At 42.8% G+C, this 19,770-nt stretch overlaps 1 protein-coding gene across 1 annotated transcript in view; it reads left to right on the top strand.

Annotated features, from left to right (window-relative positions):
* ttll7 (tubulin tyrosine ligase-like family, member 7) overlaps positions 1–19,770 on the top strand; it is a 64,505-nt gene that overhangs the window by 8,432 nt on the left and 36,303 nt on the right. Inside the window, exons 6-9 of the mRNA XM_054602683.1 lie at positions 1,979–2,195; positions 4,388–4,552; positions 8,388–8,546; positions 18,733–18,827. Coding sequence (XP_054458658.1) covers positions 1,979–2,195; positions 4,388–4,552; positions 8,388–8,546; positions 18,733–18,827 — 636 coding nt within the window. The remainder of the gene's footprint in view (positions 1–1,978; positions 2,196–4,387; positions 4,553–8,387; positions 8,547–18,732; positions 18,828–19,770) is intronic.

The raw sequence follows: 19,770 nt of genomic DNA, 5'->3' as shown, positions 1-19,770 counted from the left end.
TGTAATTTATTTTTCAGTCGGCCAACGAAATGAAGTTATTGTTTGTGTCTGAAGCGCAGCTTGTTATAAGGGAAACAAAATAAACGCGCGTGCAGGGCTTAAAAAGGCGAGATCCCCTCCGGTGCCAAATTAAATAGGCAGGGGAGAGTGGGCCGTGATTATCAGACACCCCGGCTCATCAATCATGTCGTCTTCTCCTCAGCTACTCCTCCTTGACTAACCAACACTGTTAACCCTGTCCTCATCAGTCAGGTTGCTGTCTGCCTGTTTGAAAGGCCCTTCACATAGTCGGTCAGCCTACCATCAACTTGTCCCTGCTCTTTTCTTTTCAATCACTGTGATAAGACGAATGACGTGCTCGTCTGTAAAACGGCAGTATTTTAGTTGGCAGGAGCAAGTGGTGATGAGGAGTGTTTGATAAACATAAAAGTAACAACAAACTAACACTAAGGCAGAACTAAAAGCTGCAAAACCTCTGAAGGGAAGACTGCTGACCTAAGACCACAACCTGAGAGGCAACACCTGATCTCAGTCCAGATTCAAACTAAGAAGCTCATCACCAATGCTCCAGTTTTTTCGCTTCATTAGACTTAAACCAGCAGGTGAATTCTTTTGTTAAATTATAACAACATAGACTGCACTGTTCCCAGGACACAGTATGTTCTTGCTTTGATTACAGAGCAGAATAACGTTTTGCCCTCTGGTGGCTTGTTGCCACAATATCTTAATGCCTCAAACTGTACTTTTTTTAACAATCACGACTTTACATCTTGGCCAAATATTGTGTGTGTGTGTGTGCATGCTTGCATGTGTATAATATAGTCTTCCAGGCTGTGCATGTAACCAATTAAGGTCGAGTCTGCCTTAACTATGAGTGATGGTGATATAGGTCAGTCGCGATGCTTTCACATAGTGGGAGATTGTTTAGAAACCACCCCTAACCCTCCCTGCACACATGAATACACCCACACACATACGGACACACTTCCACATTCACAAAGTTTTGAAAATATTGCCCCTCAACCTCGCCTGCACAGCCACATGGATGCACATAAACTAACACAAGTCGGTCTTGGGTCCAGCTCGCTATGGCCTGCATACTATAAGGCCTGAGTGCCGGTGACATGAGACCAAAGCAAATGAATTAAAGTGGAGGTTGAAACGGAGCACAATGTCTGCTCCTATTAACTTGCACACAACTAAAAGACCCTGCTACAGAATTTGATGCACTGTGCCATTCAGACAGAGTGGAGTTTGGCTTCAGAAAATCACAATGTTCTCCAGATGCTTGCAGAATATTTCTCCAGACAAACAAGCATTGTATTGTACCTGTCTGGTTTTTGTACATTTATTTTTCAAGAGTTTTATTTAGAAGGCAGAGTAATGAATAGAGAAACAAAACTTTTGGAATGTTCAATGTCCCTCAGAGCCAAATAGCTTGTCCTGTTCAATCTAGACCTAAGGGATGTTGAGCACACTCATTTACATATGTTTTCAGTGAAGGTTCTGTAGAAGTGAAAGGTCATATCATAAATACCAAGAGGGCACAGAGCCACTCACTCCTAAGGGCTAAGCGTCTTCAGTTTAAATGTAAGAGTCAGTCCATGCTCAGTAAGGACATATCTTCTCCCTATGAGTGCATCTATTGCTCATCATACTTTTAGGATTGTGAGGATTGAAAGCCATAAAAGGCAGATGCGGCACCCCAGTAATATGTCCTCAACTTTTCCCGATGATTTGAAATGATATATAGTGTTAAAACCCATAAAATCTGTATACTGTTTGGCAATTTTTTTTTTGCTTTAACGCGTATATAAGACGGTGCCAATCTCATCAGTCATGTTCATGGTCCCTGCTATGCTGCCATCTATCATTTTTTTAATTATCTTTTTTTGTCTTTACTATGCCATATTTTATTATGCTGCTGACGACACCCCAATTTCCCCCCCGAGGATTAATAAAGTTTCTGTCTATCCAGGATCTCGCTTATTCGTAACTGTGAGAAGCTGCCAGCCCAGGAGCACTTTATCGTTCAGGAGTACCTGGACAAGCCCTTCCTGATGGAGGGCTACAAGTTTGACCTGCGCATCTACATCCTTGTCACTTCCTGCGACCCACTTCGCATTTTCCTCTACAATGACGGCCTGGTTCGCATGGGCACAGAAAAGTACCATGCACCCAGCGAGGCCAACCTGGTGAGTCACAGACAAATATACTACTAATAATAAAGATGGTAACATTTATTTATGGAGGATTTTTCCCATGAACTGAGAAAAACGCACACATGGATGGTCGTACACAAATACCTTGTAACTAATAACAGGACCATCTGTGCACAAGGCCAGTTTGATGAGTTGTAGACACACACACACACACACACACACACACACACACACACACACACACACACACACACACACACACACACACACACACACACACACACACACACACACACACACACACACAACTGTTCATGGATTTATATTGGAAAGTACATACAGAACCTTGTGTGTGGCCAAATTGCCAAATTGGGCGAATTATAAATGCACTACAGACAGATAGTAGAAGTAGATTCACAATGCACTCCCATGAACGGGAGCCATGGGCTTGTGGAAGTCAACATAATCAAATTAGACACACAAACGCACAGGAGGACAGCGGTTGGGAAACACAGTGTAAGCGCTGTTTGATTGCAAAACATGCATGTACTCAGATACACAGTCAACAGTGCCCAAATGTAGACTACCGTAAGGCTGTTATTGCTCTCACACACACACACACACACACACACACAGAATGGGCAGGCATACTGTATGCACACAGAGTGTAAATGTCCACATGCCAGATGTCTCCTGTAATATCAAGCCGCTCATATTTGCCTTGAGGTTCTGCACCTGCTGAAGCACAGTCTGTCTCTGATGATGAGATGCATACACGCACATGCACACACACACACACACACACACACACACACACACACACACACACACACACACACACACACACACACACACACACACACACACAGCTTCCTTCCAAATATGATGCCTATCTACAATATGAACACAAGCTCACATAGACAGGCTGGACCCCTCCTGTGACACAAATGTGTATTGTCTTACCCAGTCTGTGACACATGATGGAGTGAGTCGTGCCATGGAGATGGATGTTCAATCTCACAGAGAGTGGCTACCAGACTGCCTTCTTGGGCTGGAGTGGCCTCCGGTCACAGCCTTATTACCTTTGAGGCTAAGGACACGGACGTATTGTCTTCAGCTGTGAGGGATGGTGTTTAAAGAGACGGGTACTACAAGGGTTACACAATAGCTAGTAATAATCAATCGGTTATTTTAGGCGTGCTCTGTTGGAACTATTTGGCACTATGGCTTGAGTGCTTGAGATTCGGGTGATCTATGATTTGAAGCGTGTTCTGCTGTTGCTCTTATTATTTGTTGATCCCATAAGGAACCATTTTTAGAATAGAGCATTGGTTATTCCCATTCAGCACAGCGAGCTGTTCTTAACTTTTCCTACTGAACCATTTTTTACCATCTTTAGTTGTTGCCAAGGGACACGTTTGTGATGTTTTTATTTTTTCCTTTATTCATGTCCTTATTACTTAGGAGAAAATGTTTAGCATAACTACGTGGGTATGTGCGCTGTGGGGATAAAAGCATGAACACCCTTGAGAATGTTGTTTGCTGAGATGATTATCATCACTGACAAAGGTATAATTACACTAAAGAGCACTTGCACAGGCACCACAGCTATTTAAGTGCAATGTACAATTTATACTTGATGAATTAAAATAACATTTTATTGTATCTACTATTGCACTTGCTTCAGTGTGGTAATTTGTAGCCATTAGTATAAGATAGTAGTTGTACTGAAAAACTCTCAGCTACGATTGCATCTAACTTGGAGCAGGAAGCAAATAAACAAGAGCCTTACTTTTCATCAGCTCAGTAAATAAAGACATTTAGGGGAAAAAATAGAATTATTCTTTAATACAACAACATACCAAACATGCCATCTGCTGTTGCTATGACATCTGCCTTTGTATGTCAGAGCTTATGAAGATATGCTAAGAACACAGACCTTTGACTAAGCAATCTACCACATCTGGTCAAATTGTAGATATGCTATATTTTTAAATTCAATGTTTAGTTTTATCACTGAGATGATGGTTGTATTTCAATTCATCCTCTAAAATCGGGCCTATTTTTCTCAAATATGTGTTCCCCTGTAAGAGCTATCCCATGAAGTTATTGCACTGCTATCAATTTAAATAAAGCTAAAAATCGTTAGCTAGAAAAAGGTGTGAACACGCATATGTTGACGTACAAAGCATAACGGCCCTCCTAACTCACCTTTGTCTCCACAGAGCCAACTCTACATGCATCTGACCAACTACTCGGTCAACAAACACAACGAGAACTTTGAGCGAGACGAGACAGTGGACAAAGGAAGTAAGAGGTCCATCAGTTGGTTCACCGAGTTCCTCCGCACCAACGACTACGACGTGGCCAAGTTCTGGGGAGACGTCTCTGTAAGTGGGTTGTCCACCCAAACAGGCAAAAACACAGATACATGCAGACATATCGTGGCGGATGTGTACTTCCACAAATGCAAGGATGTGAAGTATGATAACAAAATACACCACAAATGCAAACAACACATGCCTGAATCCCTAAGTGTAATCTTTTATGAGCATACACTCATATACACATGCTCTTTCAACTAACCAACACACGTTGCACAAAGAACACAAGCAGACCAGCAAAAGGTACGATATGATTTGTTATGACAGTAATTCAGTGAGCTTCCGAGCTTTGTTTAACTCCAGGAAGAGCTCAGTGAAAACATCATTCCAGGAGGATGAGCTCTCTCTATCCGGCCCTGCTCTCCGCTCATCCAAACACCTTTTACCTCGTACATTTTTCTTTTATCAAAGTCTCTCTGGACAATCCTTTTACCTCCTGTTCGTGATTCATTCACTTTTTGAAACTTTTACCCATCCGTCCAATCATATGCTTTCTGTTAGTACTTTTGTAGTTACACCATTTCTTTTGCCCCGGTTCTGTTTATGTCCTTTTCTATTTCATTCTTCTGTTCTATTTCATTCATCTTGACCTTGACTTTTGGTCCCTCTGTCCGTATTCATTTAGGGTGTATGGTCCCTCAGTGATTGTTCTGTTTTCCACTGTCTGTTCTCATGCTACAAGCGTTCAGCCTCAAAATCAAATCCCATTGGTTATTATACTGTCCTGAAGGCAATCTTTCATTTCTTCTTTCCATCAGCTTTTACTTTTCCTTATGTTCATGTTGAACAAAGTGTTTTTTAGAAACTGTTGTAGGTGTTGTAGCCGGTGTTTTACCTTTTGCTTTAAGTTCTTGTATAGGTAATGTTTCCTTTCCTTTATTCTCCACTCCTACCCATCTTCTGTAATCTCTCTATGTGCTCCATTTTGTCTGGCCGTTAAACTTCTATTTCTTTTTTTCTACTTTTCCTTCTGGCTTCACTTTCTTTTTCTCACATCATTCTTGCCTCTCAGTGACACATCAGAGTGTCACCCTCACTGCCTCAGCTAGACCATCCTCCCCTTCTAAGGCTCTCGCACCATTTTTGTCTCTGCTCTTTCCTCAGAAGTTGCTCCACTTTGGTGTTAGTGCTGTCCGTTTGCACTCACACACTGTGTTTTGTTTCAACTCTGTATTTATGCTCTCTGCTCACTCTCCTCTCTCCTTCTCTTTTCATCTCTCCTCTTACATTTTGTTCCTGTACAGACCAAGCAGGCTGCCCTTACTCTTCCCGCCAACGGTCACGGTCAGAGAGTCAGAGAGTTTGTTTGCCAAAAGATTGTCTGTGGGGGTTAACAATATAGTGTATGTGTTTTTTTGACCATGTTTCACTGATATCTCTTTCATATTGAGGTATTATTGATGTTGCTGTATGGGGGCAGTGTCCAAGGTTTGACCAGCAAAGTTTTTTTTTATGTGGGTGTACATTTTTGAAAGCAGCATCTGACTACAAATGCTAATTATAGAGGCCACAGCTAGATCATCACTCTGTTCTCCTGTATCAAGCGGTGATATGGAGAAAAACCGCAGGCCAGCAGCACTGCGTGGGGCTCGACTGGTGAGGGGAAGCATAGTGTAGATGTGGTGTGTGAGAGTGTGTCAGAGTGATCATGTAATAGTCACTACAATGAAGTAATTACACCTAGGATGTCCACTGTGATGATACCATTGGAGTGCATTAATGCTCCTTCTCTGATCCAGTAGGTCTGTTGGTCTTATTGTGGACATTCAGGAACATTAACGGTTACACTTATTAATGTCACTTTGAAAAATAAAATGTAGGATCATCTTTGTCCTACAGTTCTCATATATGTATGACATATATGAGAACTGTTCTCATATATGTATGACAGAATAATATGTAACTTTAGAAAAGAAAAAGAAAATTTGCCACATAAATGCATATTTCAACCTGTTTATGCCCTTCAGTATTTTTTTAGGTTAGTTTGACATTCTCTATTGTAAAAATATGCATTTTACTTGAACTTAACCTACCACTACTGCTACCACAGCCCGAGGTTTAAATATCCTGCTGCAAGTCATTGTTCTGCAAGTCACAAATAAGTCTCAAGTTTTTGCACTCAAGTCCTTTGTCAAGTCCTAAGTCAAGACAGGAAAGTCCTGAGTCAAGTCCCAGGTCCGAAACATGTGTTTCAAATCCTAAACAATTCATTATGCGCTCTTCATCAAATGTATTGCCAGTTGCGTCTTTGTCTTTAATCTTCCACCCATACATTTTGCATACTGCAATCTGTTTTTTTGTTGACCCCCGCATAGCTTATGTATGCAAACAAAACTATCTTTGGTATAATTTTCACTTGGTAATGTAAAGTGAGATCTTCATGGTTCTCTAATGCAACTTGATTGGAGGCCGTTGGATTGGTTCAAAATAAAGTGGAACAGGGGAATTAAGTTTCGACTTGCTGTTAGTGAAAATAGTTACCATTAGTTGAATCAATAAATTATTGATTCGTGGCAGGTTTTTCAAATAGCATACATTTTAATCTATGGGCTTGGGGTAAGAATTTTCAAGAGAAAAGATTCAAGTCCAAGTGAATTCAAGATTAATTTATGTTAAAGTCCAAGTCTAGTTAAGTCAAGTATTTTATTGTTTTTATTGTCCGATTCGAGTCCAGTTGATGTGACTTGAATCCACAACTCTGCACACTGCTGTGCTGGCTCCACTACACTGCGATAGACAGAGAAGTGACGCTACTAAAACAGAGACAATATAAATGCATCACACAGCCACAAACAAAATATTTTAAATAATAAACAAATGTGTGGAGGTAAAACACAAAAATAAAACGTTGGAATGGTTTTAAAGAGGCTTATAAAATCCATTTCAGTCCAAAGCTAACAAAACACAGGCACACATGCACAGCGCTAGGCAGAGGCCAGTGCTGGGGGCTCAGGATAAGGAGGGAGGTGATGGGGGTTGGGACAAAGACACACATACACACCAGCCAGTACTGGGGACTTCGGGCATAAACGACACAAGTGGGAGCAGGTGTTTGTGCTGTGCAGCCTGTGGGTCAGACGGGTGGATGGACGGACAGATGGATGGAGGTGTGTGAGCGACAGACAGAAAAGGGATGGGGCTGCCTCCTTATCAGGCCAGGGCCAGACCACCATACCCCTCTCCTGCACCCAGCAGTAAGACTGGCCTGGGCAAATGGCAGGCCAGCAGCACTGCATGGGGGGGCTTGACTTGTTAGGGTAAGCTTTGTACAGAGTGTGTGTGTACGTGTGTGTGTGTGTGTCAGAGTGAACATGTTTACCCCGGCTGCACAGTGGGAGTAGGTAGGCAGGTAGCAGCCAGCAAACAAATGTGCATACACACACATGTACACAGGTTGGGAGCCACTAGCTACACATATGGACCACCACCAACATTGGTGAAAGTCTGTGTGTGAGTAAAATTCAAAAGATTATTTTCCAGTAATACTTCATGTTTTTCCTTGGCTTTAAATTCATTGAAGAGTTGAATGTTGTCGTACCTCTTTAAAGCAGGGCCTGTAGATTACAGGTCTAGTACGTGTCATGATTACTCTATTGTTAGAGTTTAGTCCTGAATCTAAACGTTCAAGCATTTGTCTGCAGTGACAACCTGCAATTAAAGCCAGACCTCTAATTGCACCATTTTCAGTTAAAGAGGACCTTCAATCAGCTGATATAAGAAAAAAAAAATGCAGCTTATAGCTCTTAAAGATGTAGGCAAGTGACAAAAGAAAGAAAGTTTTGTTCAGTTTTTTCAGCTCAGCTTGGTGATTCTCTATCTCTTTGTGTTTGTATCCTGCCAGGAGCTGGTGGTGAAGACCATAATTGTGGCTGAGCCCCACGTGCTGCATGCCTATCGCATGTGTCGCCCCGGCCAGCCACCAGGGAGCGACAGCGTCTGCTTTGAGGTCCTGGGCTTTGACATCATCCTGGACCGCAAACTCAAACCGTGGCTACTGGAGGTACAACCCCGTATGTGTGTTTGTGTGTGGATGTGTGAAACGGCTTAAGTGTGTTTCTCTTTTTTTCCTAGTAAGTTCTCCTCGCCAATTTTTGCCTTACGAAGATAAAGTGTATTTACATTTTACTGGACAGTATAATTTACTAATTTAAACATTTACATTTTTCTGTAGTATAGTGTAAATATTAATAATATCATTTTTAAACATAATAAAAAATAATGAAAGCATAGTAGGAGATTTACTTCTGTGATCTATAAAATGTTATTTTAGGGTGTGTGTGTGTGTGTGTGTGTGTGTGTGTGTGTGTGTGTGTGTGTGTGTGTGTGTTGTGTGTGTGTGTGTGTGTGTGTGTCAGAGAGAGGAGGGCTGCAGTCTGTGCAGTCTAACCTGTCTGTGCTGCTGCTAAAGTGACAGCGGCTCCTAAACTGAAGTAATGTGGCATCAGCGGGAGAGAGGGAGAGGCTGCCCCGCACTGACAGAAAGCATAAACACACACTGATTTTGCTTACACGTTTTCGTCCCTGGTGCGCAAAAACACACACAAACATCCACACAGTCTCAAGTATGTATTTATGCACCTCCAAACACAACCAGAAGACACTGTCACATGTAAAGGAAACGTACGTACACAACCGCAAACATGCACACACAATTACATGGATGTGTGCATTCATGCACACCCACGCTTACGAATAGAAATGCAGGCACACTCGGCTGCATATAAGACAAGACAAAGGCCTCTTTTCCTCATACAAAGGCAAACATGCAGGGTGGGAAAATATAGGTCAGGACGGCAAGTTCACTCGCATGACACCCGCCCCTCATTCTCTCCGTGTCATTCTCTGAAGTGTCAGTCACTCAGGAGATGGATTTGAGTTTAGAGTCCACTCCAGGATTTCTGTCTCACCGCTCTGATGTCAGCCAGTCAGTTAAAGCTTGACCTAAATCCTTTAACCCAAAGTGGCTGCGCGCGTTTTCCCAATCCTTTCCCACAAATTGACTCAAGGATGGGAATTGCCGCTGGGATAATTGTTTGTTTTTTTCCCCCATCATGACATAATTACCTGACTCTTTCTGGTGTGGTTGAGCAGTTGTACTATATGACAAAAGGATGTACAAGAGAGAGCAAGATGATGGTGTTCCTTTTGACTGCTAGTGCACTTTGACTGTGTGTGTGTGTGTGTGTGTGTGTGTGTGTGTGTGTGTGTGTGTGTGTGTGTGTGTGTGTCTGTGTCTGTGTGTGTGTGTGTGTGTGTGTGTGTGTATGTGTATGAGACATGGCAAACAGCCGTGAATGCAGTTGTTCCACTCCAGCAGTAATGATCCCCTCTGTGCTACTAGCAGCTCTCTATAACTCTCATCAATTAACATCCCACGCACATACACACATACACACACGCACACACAACCCTGCTTCTCTTTCACGCTACATTTACAGCAACAATCATTTATTTCCAAAAAACAGCTGATTAGTCGGGGGATACTTGCAAGCATAGAGACCCCTACTCAAATCCTCACTACGGACGCTGTCAAGCCTGAAAATAACTTTATTACCTCTTTTTTAGCCTGTCGGCGTTCGTTCCTATTCTGCAGGGACACCACGCACAGTGTGGCCCCTAGGCTTGTTGCCAAAAACGGTACCCTATGGCAAGCCCCCAGGTCCAAATTAATTTTTTCAGCAGATCTCTTTGCAGCATTTTGTGGTACAACAAATGCATTTCACTGCATTTCAACAGTTTTTATTTTTTATTTCTGTCACCCCCTTCCAATCGGAAGACTCTAAATATGGAATTGGAACACAATCTAGGTCTCACAGGTTTGTTTTGAATTTGAGGACTTTAGCTCTCAGGTTTCCCTATGGGTGTCACTGTGAATTATGTGTGCCACGCCTCGTTGGGCCTTTACCCAGACTGCTGTTCCGACAATGTCTTCCTCTCTTACTCTTTAAAATGTCAAAGTTGGTTGTTGGACATGCAAACTCGCAGCCAGGAAATGAAAGTTCAACCTGTGTAAACTCAAAGTCAGTCGGATACCTGAAAGCTAGATTGTATCATATATAAGGAACTGTCAAATGACATTAATCCTGAACTTTGTATTTGTATTTTGTTCTGCCATTTTCTGAGTGTGTGTGTGTAGGAGGCTGGGGAGGGAAAAGGAACATGATTGCCTCTCACATCCTCCAATTACACCTCCAGAAAGTAGCCACTGTTTTTTTTTCCAAGACAAGGTATTCAAAATAGTGCAACTCCAAACCCCTGTGATTAGAGGACAACTCGCCTCTATTTTGCCTTAGCAAGAAAACCCCTGTGCAAGATACAATACAGTGACTCTTTGTTGGCAGACAAGCACAAAGAGAAATCATCGCGAATATACTGATATACTGACACTCAAGAGGAGCGACCCACAGACCAGCGTACACACCTGCTAAATAGCTTGTCACAGGGGGGAAAACAGAGAAGGCATGAGTGATGCTTCTCAAACCGAGGCCGGGCATCAAACGGGCACATTGTCCTCAGAGCAAGTATAGAAGGTGGAGAAGAGGAGGTAAAAAAGAGAGAGACAGGCTTTTGTGTGATCCTTATCTTAATTCAGCAGGGTTTTCAACACAAGTTTTACCTCCTATTGACATTCAAAACATCGGCACTACATAGGCGCACACACATAGACGCACACACTTGCTCAAATAGCGTAACCCGAGACGTTCACTTTCATTAAACCAGCCCAGACAGCATCTGTGTCTCGTATGGGAAAGGCGTTTCATTGAGCCGTGATCTTCTCTTAAAACACACACACACACACACACACACACACACACACACACACACACACACACACACACACACACTCACACTCACACTCACACTCACACACACAGCTTAGGCTGTGGTTTGTATTGTCAGTCCCAAGGCTTTTGCTTTAAGGGCTTCATTGAGTGTTTCTTTGTCTGCCTTTGACAGCAAAAAAATAAAGAATGTCAAAACGGAAAATACAATGGAAAACATAATCGATGCAGAAATAAATACACATTTAGTTTAGATCAGGAACTGCCTCATGATAGTCTTTACTCATAAATTCAGCTTGTATGTGGTGGTGTCTTAAAATTTGGGTGCATGTCATCACCCAATCCAGTGTGTCATAAGAAGTGCATTTTACTCAATAGAAAATATAGCAATGGGACATTATTGGCACCCCTACACTCCATTCCTCCCTGAAGTTTATTCAGGTCCCGTGTGCTATAAGCCGGCGTGACAAATAATGTCAAATGGGGTGAGGAAAATAGGTTGGTGGGTGATGGGCGAAGAATATATACACACATAAAAAACTATTTATTTTAAATGCTCTACTCCTGGTATTGGAACAGAACCTTACAAAGAGCACTATTTGTTGTTCTGATGAGGTCCTGATTGGTGCACATGGACAAAGACACAGTGACGGGTGGATTGAGGCCCATCCTCATTACAGGCTCTGGCTATCTTCATTTTATTTTTATTTTTTGAAAAATAAAGAAGAAGCTTAAACTCAAAATAATAAGAAAAAAATGTTTGTAGTGAGCACGAATAAATAGAAATGTGCCTGGTCTGTGAGAAGCTGTCTAGTCTATCTAGTTTCCGGCTCCAGCAGCTCAAAGGTTGGTCGGCCTGCTCGTTAGGGTCACAGTCTGTCTGTGTGTGTGTGTGTGTGTGTGTGTGTGTGTGTGTGTGTGTGTGTGTGTGTGTGTGTGTGTGTGTGTGTGTGTGTGTGTGTGTGTGTGTGTGTGTGTGTGTGTGTGTGTGTGTGTGTGTGTGTGTGTGTGTGTGTGTGTGCCATTCTGATCCAGCCACCAAACCAACTCAAGCCTACAGCAGCACCCCTTTTCATCCACTCAGAGAGGCATGGACGAATCTTAAAACAGAAAAACAGGCCAAATCAGTATGAAACGGATTAAAAGAGAGGAGGAAGAATCCTTGTGTGCCAACTTTCATGGTGTTTTCTGGTTCAGTACTGAGATGCCATCAAACACAGGAGCTTAGGCTGCTTGATTATTGATGGCTGCAACTTAACTACCATCTCGTCATCCATCTCCATTCCCTCCCGCGCCCCTTTAGGACGGCTTGTGCAGAGTGATTGGCAGCTAATGAGGCGGGCATGGTTTGGTCAACCGTGGCACTGGTTTGTTTGCGTCTCTGTGTGTTTGTGCCTGTGTGTGTGAATGGGCATTACGACAACAGACTGCAGCTGGACTGCTCCCCTAAGGGCGGTGATTCTTCACCCCTCCTCTCCCCTCCCTCCACCCCTTCCTGCAACTTTCCTCTCTTTCTGTGCCTTGCCCCCAATTGTTTCAAGATGAGTTTGGTTTGCCTCTCCATCCCTCAGAGCCAACATAATCCAGACTTCCTTTTCTCCTGAGTGCAAGTGTATATGTGTGTGTGTGTGTGCGTGTTTGTGTTGCGGGTGTGTTTGTAGGGAGTAATCTGCGCTGGCAAGTGTAAACAGATGCCACGATACACACATACACATAGAAACAAACACATGGATATAACTCTTGCACATCTCCAACACACATACACAGAGACTGCAAACGAATTACTAATGCTGGAAATACTGTTAATTTCCTGTGTGGAATAAATAGTGCCTCACGCTTACAAAAGCTTTCAATTGAAATTCAGTTTCATCTGTGCAGAATTAGATGAAGACTTTATGTTCTAATAGCTTTCCATAAAAGTGTAAAAGAGTAGCCATTCAAAGTGTAACCGTTTTCCTAGGAGTTTCAGAGGAAGGATTTAGAGGTTAGCCTGCCTTTCAGATATTTCTTCAGGAAATTTGAGAGGTGTTTTCTAACCCCTACAACAGCCGAGTCGAACATTATTGTGTATTCAAGGTGATTAGGGAGGAATTTACTTGCTACCCGTGCTCTCCAAATTTCATCCCCTCATGATTGAATTTTCTAGGGTGAAAAATTATGGAGGAGAATACATACAGTTTGATATACTCAATTATCTTCCAGAGTTTCTCTTGCACCCTTCCACCTTTCATTCTCCTTTTGCCTTTGATTAATCTTTGGCACTTAGTGGGATTCATTCTTATTTAACTGTAGCTCTGAGGGGGCGTCTTTCTCCCTGAGAACCCTAGGTGGCAGTAGTTACCTACGAGCCACTCCTTGGCTTATAAGAGGTTTATTAAAGAATAATTAGAATGATGTATGGGACTGTCTGTCTCTATCCACATCCATTTTCCCCCAACATGACTATTTCATGGAATAAGTATCAAATTAGGAGCGCACGGGCCTCGTATGTGGGGCAGTTGAAAACACACCCCAACATTTAGTCATTTATCATCAGGCATGTACGGCAGTGACAGTGTGTGTGTGTGTGTGTGTGTGTGTGTGTGTGTGTGTGTCTACGTGTTTGTCTGCATGCATGTGATTGAGGGGGAAGTTATATATTGCATGTTTATGAGTGACATATGGAACTGGAGTGTGTGTGTGTGTGTGTGTGTGGTGGAGTGTGTTAGAGACTGTAAAGGGAGAGCTATACTCTTGCATATTTAGGACTGACTGTCTGGAACCTGAGGTGTGTTTTGTTGATATATTCTTGCATGTTTGTAAGTAGGTGTGTGTGCGGCTGCATGTCCACTTTTACCTTTTTTTTGCACCTTTGCTTTTTGTGTCAGATTGTATCTCTGTGTGTCTTCGAAAAAGAGAAAAAAGCAACAACAAGAAAAGCAACACTCCCTGCACCCTGCCAGTCAGTCAGTCAGGCAGGTCAGCCTGACTGGTGGCTAAGCTAAGCGTTGGCACGCTCACTCCAAGGACCTTTACCAGCAGCTCGGCATGCTCAGCTAGAGTTTCCCTGTGTCTGACTGGACCAATAAAAACGCCACGAAAAGAACAAAACAGTGATTGATAAGACGGCTGAAACAAGAGAGTGACTTAACATGGCGGCCAGCTGTCTGTCTTTCTGTCGCTCCGCTACTCCTGCTCTCCCTCCCTGCCTCGCTCTCTCATTCCACCATTGTGCTGCAACAAACACTCCATTTTGACAGCGGTTGAACTGTGCCGATACCCTCGAGTGTGCGGGGCAGAATGGGAGGCTTGTCAAAGCAGTGGTTGTTTACACTCTGCCAGGAATAATAAGAGGGGGTCGTTTTTCTGAACCGATTAATCACGAGCAGCCCTTGCACTTGTCTGACGAGTTTTTCCAGACACAGAATGGATGTCGATGGGGGGAAGCAATTTGTTGCAGAAAGAAAGCAGCTGATTGTTGTTGATCCATTGCTGTTGCTATGTTATTAGGGTTGGTGGGGCACAGCAGAGGCCACATGCACAAACTGTTTGATGCCCACATTTTCATCAATGAGTGAGTCATGATAATGATAACGATGAATTGGATTGAGTCAATGTCATACCAGAGTATGAACTGGATTCCATCAATTCTCCTTCTAGGTGAGCAAAACGGCCTATGGCTACGTTCATAATAGTTTTATTGTTAGGGTGCGATTTTGCTGTATGACCGTTACTGACTTATTAACTATCGTTGACAAATACACCCCCACAGGGACCAAACATTATGAGACCGACCTTGCATCCAAACCAGAGGGTTAAGAGAATTCACCACTTGGAAATGAATAAACTATAGTAAATGAAATAAGGAAAGTAAAATTTGCTAGTTGCACGTCTACCTCTCTGTACTGTAGGGCCTGCAATAAAGATCAGTAGACAGGCTTCAGTTCACAGACAGTTCAAACCAAATAGTTGGAACTGTCTGTGATAGATAGTTGGAAAAAAGAAATAATCCCCCACCCCCTACAAGCTTTATTTGCCTTCATAAACACTGGCAGGTTACTTATGTGTCTCAGTCACACACCTCCAGGTGCAGAAAATAAAAGAGTAACATGTACTGTAAAGGGTATGCTCATGATTTACAGCTCACCCTCTGATCTTTCTATGTTTAACTGGGTGATCAGATGAGGATAAACCTGTCCTGTGAACAATTACAGACTGATATATGTTCTTCTCCTACATGCTCATTGTGCTGTTTGGCTGAGTGATATTTGGGTCACATTGATGCGATGCTGATGCTGAACCAAATCAAAGCATGAGTAAAAAGGAGTTTCTAATCTTTTCATCTGACATTTTTATTGAATGCGTCTTGGAGCAACCGAAGACTCCTTTAAGACCCTGCCAGAGTCACTTAAGGAAAATCAGAGTGGGGGTTTTGGGAGCCTGCAAGGGTTCATTAGGACCAGACTGGTCCAACTTCCTTTGCCAGAGCGGAAAAGGAGAACACAAAAAAAAACAACACAGAGAAAGAATGACTAAGAGAGGTAACGACCAGAGCGGGAGGGAGAGCAAGTGGAGAGAAGGGGAATGAGTGACCAGACAGCAAACGGGTTGAGAGACAGGAAGACACTGAGTGGGGAGTGAAACTATCCAGAAGAAGAGGGCGACTACAGGAGAGTAGACGGAGAGAGACGAAAGATTGAGGGAGAGCAAAGAGAGACAGCGAGCGCTGCGATGCCAGTCTACTCTGTGACAGCTTGACACCACAAATCAAACTAAGAAATGAAGACAAGTAACGAGACAACCGTCGTCAGGATCACTGCCAGTCTGGCTGTTACCTATAGGCTACGGTGCTCTAAAGCCATACTCTTTTCATTGTGGCTGTCATATCAGGGAGTGCTCTAAATGAAAACAGACCCCTTCTCTCTCCTTCTTTTGTGGTGTTTCTTTTTTTCTTTTCATTAGGTAAGGAACTGTAGGTTGAAGTGAAGTGGAGCTCTGCCCTTCTCAGCACACAGAGGGATGTATGGTAGAGTTCATTCTATGGAGTGAAAGAGTTGGATAGGGTCCCTGTTTCTCTTTTCCACTGTGCACTGGAAGACATTCATCACCGGGTCCCCCCCCCTTCTGATAAATGGTTGTAGAAAAACTTGCGTGTGGGTGCACGCGCACAGTTACGAAGGCACGCCCAAACAAACCCATGACATGTTGGAGCTGATTTAGTATCTGAGTTTTTGCGTTTGTGGACCAATCCTCTAAACTAGTCGGAGGCCCAACAGGCTCAGAGAAGGTTATACACTTGCTTCAGGTTAACAAAGACAGCTACATCTACAGATAAGTTTTCATATCCATGCATGCTCTTATTCACCTTTGCTCAGCCTCATACTGCGACATTTATTTAAAGATGGAAGGCTCCGCGTACAACCATATTCATATCGTGGGAGTTTGGGGTGTGGGTGTCTGACTGAAGGACAATTTAGGAGTAGCCGTTGATGTAGAGAGCAGATTTACTGATTCACTTAAGGCTGCCCAGATATATTTTTTTAAGGCTTACTTAAATTAACAATCTTTCAGTAGTAACTGCTCTTTTTTGGACTACTTTACCCCACGGCTTGAAGCCCAGTCAACCCACTGGCTCTCTCAGTTCCTTGGACCCTGGTTGTGATGTAAATATTATCTTACAGCACTGTTCCCAAATCTGCCACGCAGCAGTAAGCACCTTTGTGTCAGGATTAGTAATCGCTAGAACCGTGGAAGAGGGGAAGAGAAAAAGAGAGATGGAGTTTCTGAGTGCTACCCCCGCAACCTTTGGGGCTTCTTTGCACATCTCTGTAAAGTGGCTTTGAGGTTTTGTTGCTGAATTTCAGCCCAAATATCTTCATGTTTCCAAACGGCCTGATGTTGCAAGTTAATCTGTTTTCTCATTGGCCCCTTTCAGTATTATTTTACCCAAGTTCCTGATTGGTTGATAGAATTGATCTATAACATGCTCTAAAACCTCAGATTGGCTCAGTGTTGCTCTGTTAATGGAAGTCTGGATCTGTGATTGGCTGCCGTGCTGCTTTTTTTTAGTTCAACTGTATCCAACTGCTTTTTTTCTAAGGGAAGATAGGAACGGGATGAATAACATCTCTGACACAAATACTCACTCCAACTGCAGAATACGGCTATCGATAAGGATGAGATTTTAGCTACAGCACTATAAGCAGTGATTTTCTTTGATTGAAAATAATCATTCATTTCAACCAACGGGTGCAGCCATGTTGCGTTTTAGAATGGGAGTGCTTAAACCCAACATGGGAGACGCCATGTTTCAGTGAGTATGGCTAAGAAACAATGATTTATTTCCACGTGAAAATAACCCCCATGTCTTTGTACACTGTTGTAAATCTAATTAAAAAAAAACACACCTTCATTGAAGCCATTACAAATCTAATAACTTCAAAAGGTGCCAACCATACTGGTGTTCCCACTTGAAGAAATAGATGGAGAGTTTGAACGACGTTGGGAGGAGACCTGACTTATCTCAAAAATCCAGGTCTATTAACCTGAGCCAGCCTTTCGGATGCCATCTGTTGCATTGTCATTTGAAGTCACCTCATAGGAAGACACCATTTCAATTGCGTTTGCCAGTTCATTCGCCCTCCCTCTCTCCATTTGCTAGTCCTTTTGTTGTCTCACACAATCTCTTATTTCACCTTGGCAAAAAACACAGATGGAACATACAAAGAGTAAAAGGGAAGAATGGATTTGTTGTGTCAGGAGTAATAACTGATATCTGAATACCTTGCACCATTGCTGGAAATTGTTAAGAAAGCTAAGCTGCTCTTGAATTTTTCCCTCGGTGATACCGGCTTTTGTACCTCGAATCACAGGTGGCTTATTCTGTTCTCGCTCAGTTGACTTTCCCTCTGAGCGCTCTCAATTGTATATGATGGGATTGAGCCGAGCGCTGGTAATTCACTGATGCTCACAAAGAGATTATTGGTGGCGGTGGTACAGATTGGTCTTACAGTGCCTGGCATACTTAAGTTACGGAGTCATGGACTGTTTCCTGTGGTTGACAGAAAAGGGCAGGGTCACTGATCTAGTGACAGTTTAACTTACACAATCTGTTCATATGCATGCACTCACACACACTTAGACTCTTCTTCATGCACAAGCATACACACATCAGTGTCAGACAAGATTTATGCCAAGGCAAAGGCTAAGAGTTCCAAAGTGTCCTTCAAAAGGAAAAAACTCTTCCTTCTATCGTCTCTCCTCTTGTTATTGTGGGAAAAGATTAATTTTTTTCCCAAACATGCCCTAAATCCACTCCTGTAATTGAATAGCATTTCTGTCTGCTGAGTTGAGAAGAAAGAGAAAAAAAAAGAGATGAAGTTGGAAAATATTCTTTGAATGTTTCTCTCCTCTCCTCTCCGGCAGATCAATCGAGCGCCGAGCTTTGGGACCGATCAGAAGATTGATTACGACGTGAAGAAAGGGGTGCTGCTCAACGCTCTCAAACTCCTCAACATTCGGTACTGTTCTCCACACACACACACACACACACACACACACACACACACACACACACACACACACACACACACACACACACACACACACACACACACACAGGCACACATATGCTTGTTTATAGACACACATGATTTGCATTTAAGGGCCCATTAAGTTTCATGTGCAGAGGCAGACAAAGCTCACAACAAATGTTGTCTTTCAGGGCTCTGAATGTTGCAAGATTTCAATCGATTCTTTCAGTTTTCTTTTCAGTTTTTTTGGCAATCCTGAAAACTTTGGAATTACTTTGATGCACGGCACAATTCTGCCTTCATCTTGTTTTGTTTTCAATCTGATGACACAGTAGCGACATTAGTCTGAAGCTAAGATGAGCTGTGGATCACAAAATCGCTGTACTTGTAAATTTGTTTGCTGGTGCTGCTGCAGTGGATACAAAGACAGTCAATGGCCTAGGTAGATTTTTCTGCTTCTACTGTGCGCATTGCGCACACTATAATCAGACACGCTATGTGTGTGACAGGAACAGGATAACAGTAAGTTCTGCTGTCTGTATTTGAGAGTCTACATTGTTTTCCCTGCTCTGTATATTTACATTAGCTTACTGTGGCAATCTTTTATTTGCTTTGCTGGTGTATTTGTTTGCCGGTTACAGTAGGTTATGCACACGGTCATTCTTGTTGTGTAATGTATTTTTTGTATATATGTAGTAGTGTGTGTATTTGTGTGTGTGTGTGTGTGTTCACTGGCATGCTTTTCTGTCCCCTGGCTACAGTGAGCCTGTCCATTGATTGATCATCGTACACCAGACCTTCTGGATCTCTGCTCTCTTTTTTTTTTTTTTCTCTCTTTGTGCTTGTCCTCCTCTTGCTGCTCTAAATATAGTCTCAACTCCACTAGTCACACACATGCACGAATGCAGCACACACACACACACACACACAC

The sequence above is a fragment of the Anoplopoma fimbria genome, chromosome 8 (genome assembly GCF_027596085.1).
Source record: "Anoplopoma fimbria isolate UVic2021 breed Golden Eagle Sablefish chromosome 8, Afim_UVic_2022, whole genome shotgun sequence".
Classification (NCBI taxonomy): domain Eukaryota; kingdom Metazoa; phylum Chordata; class Actinopteri; order Perciformes; family Anoplopomatidae; genus Anoplopoma; species Anoplopoma fimbria.
This window is presented reverse-complemented; position numbering and strand designations above follow the sequence as displayed.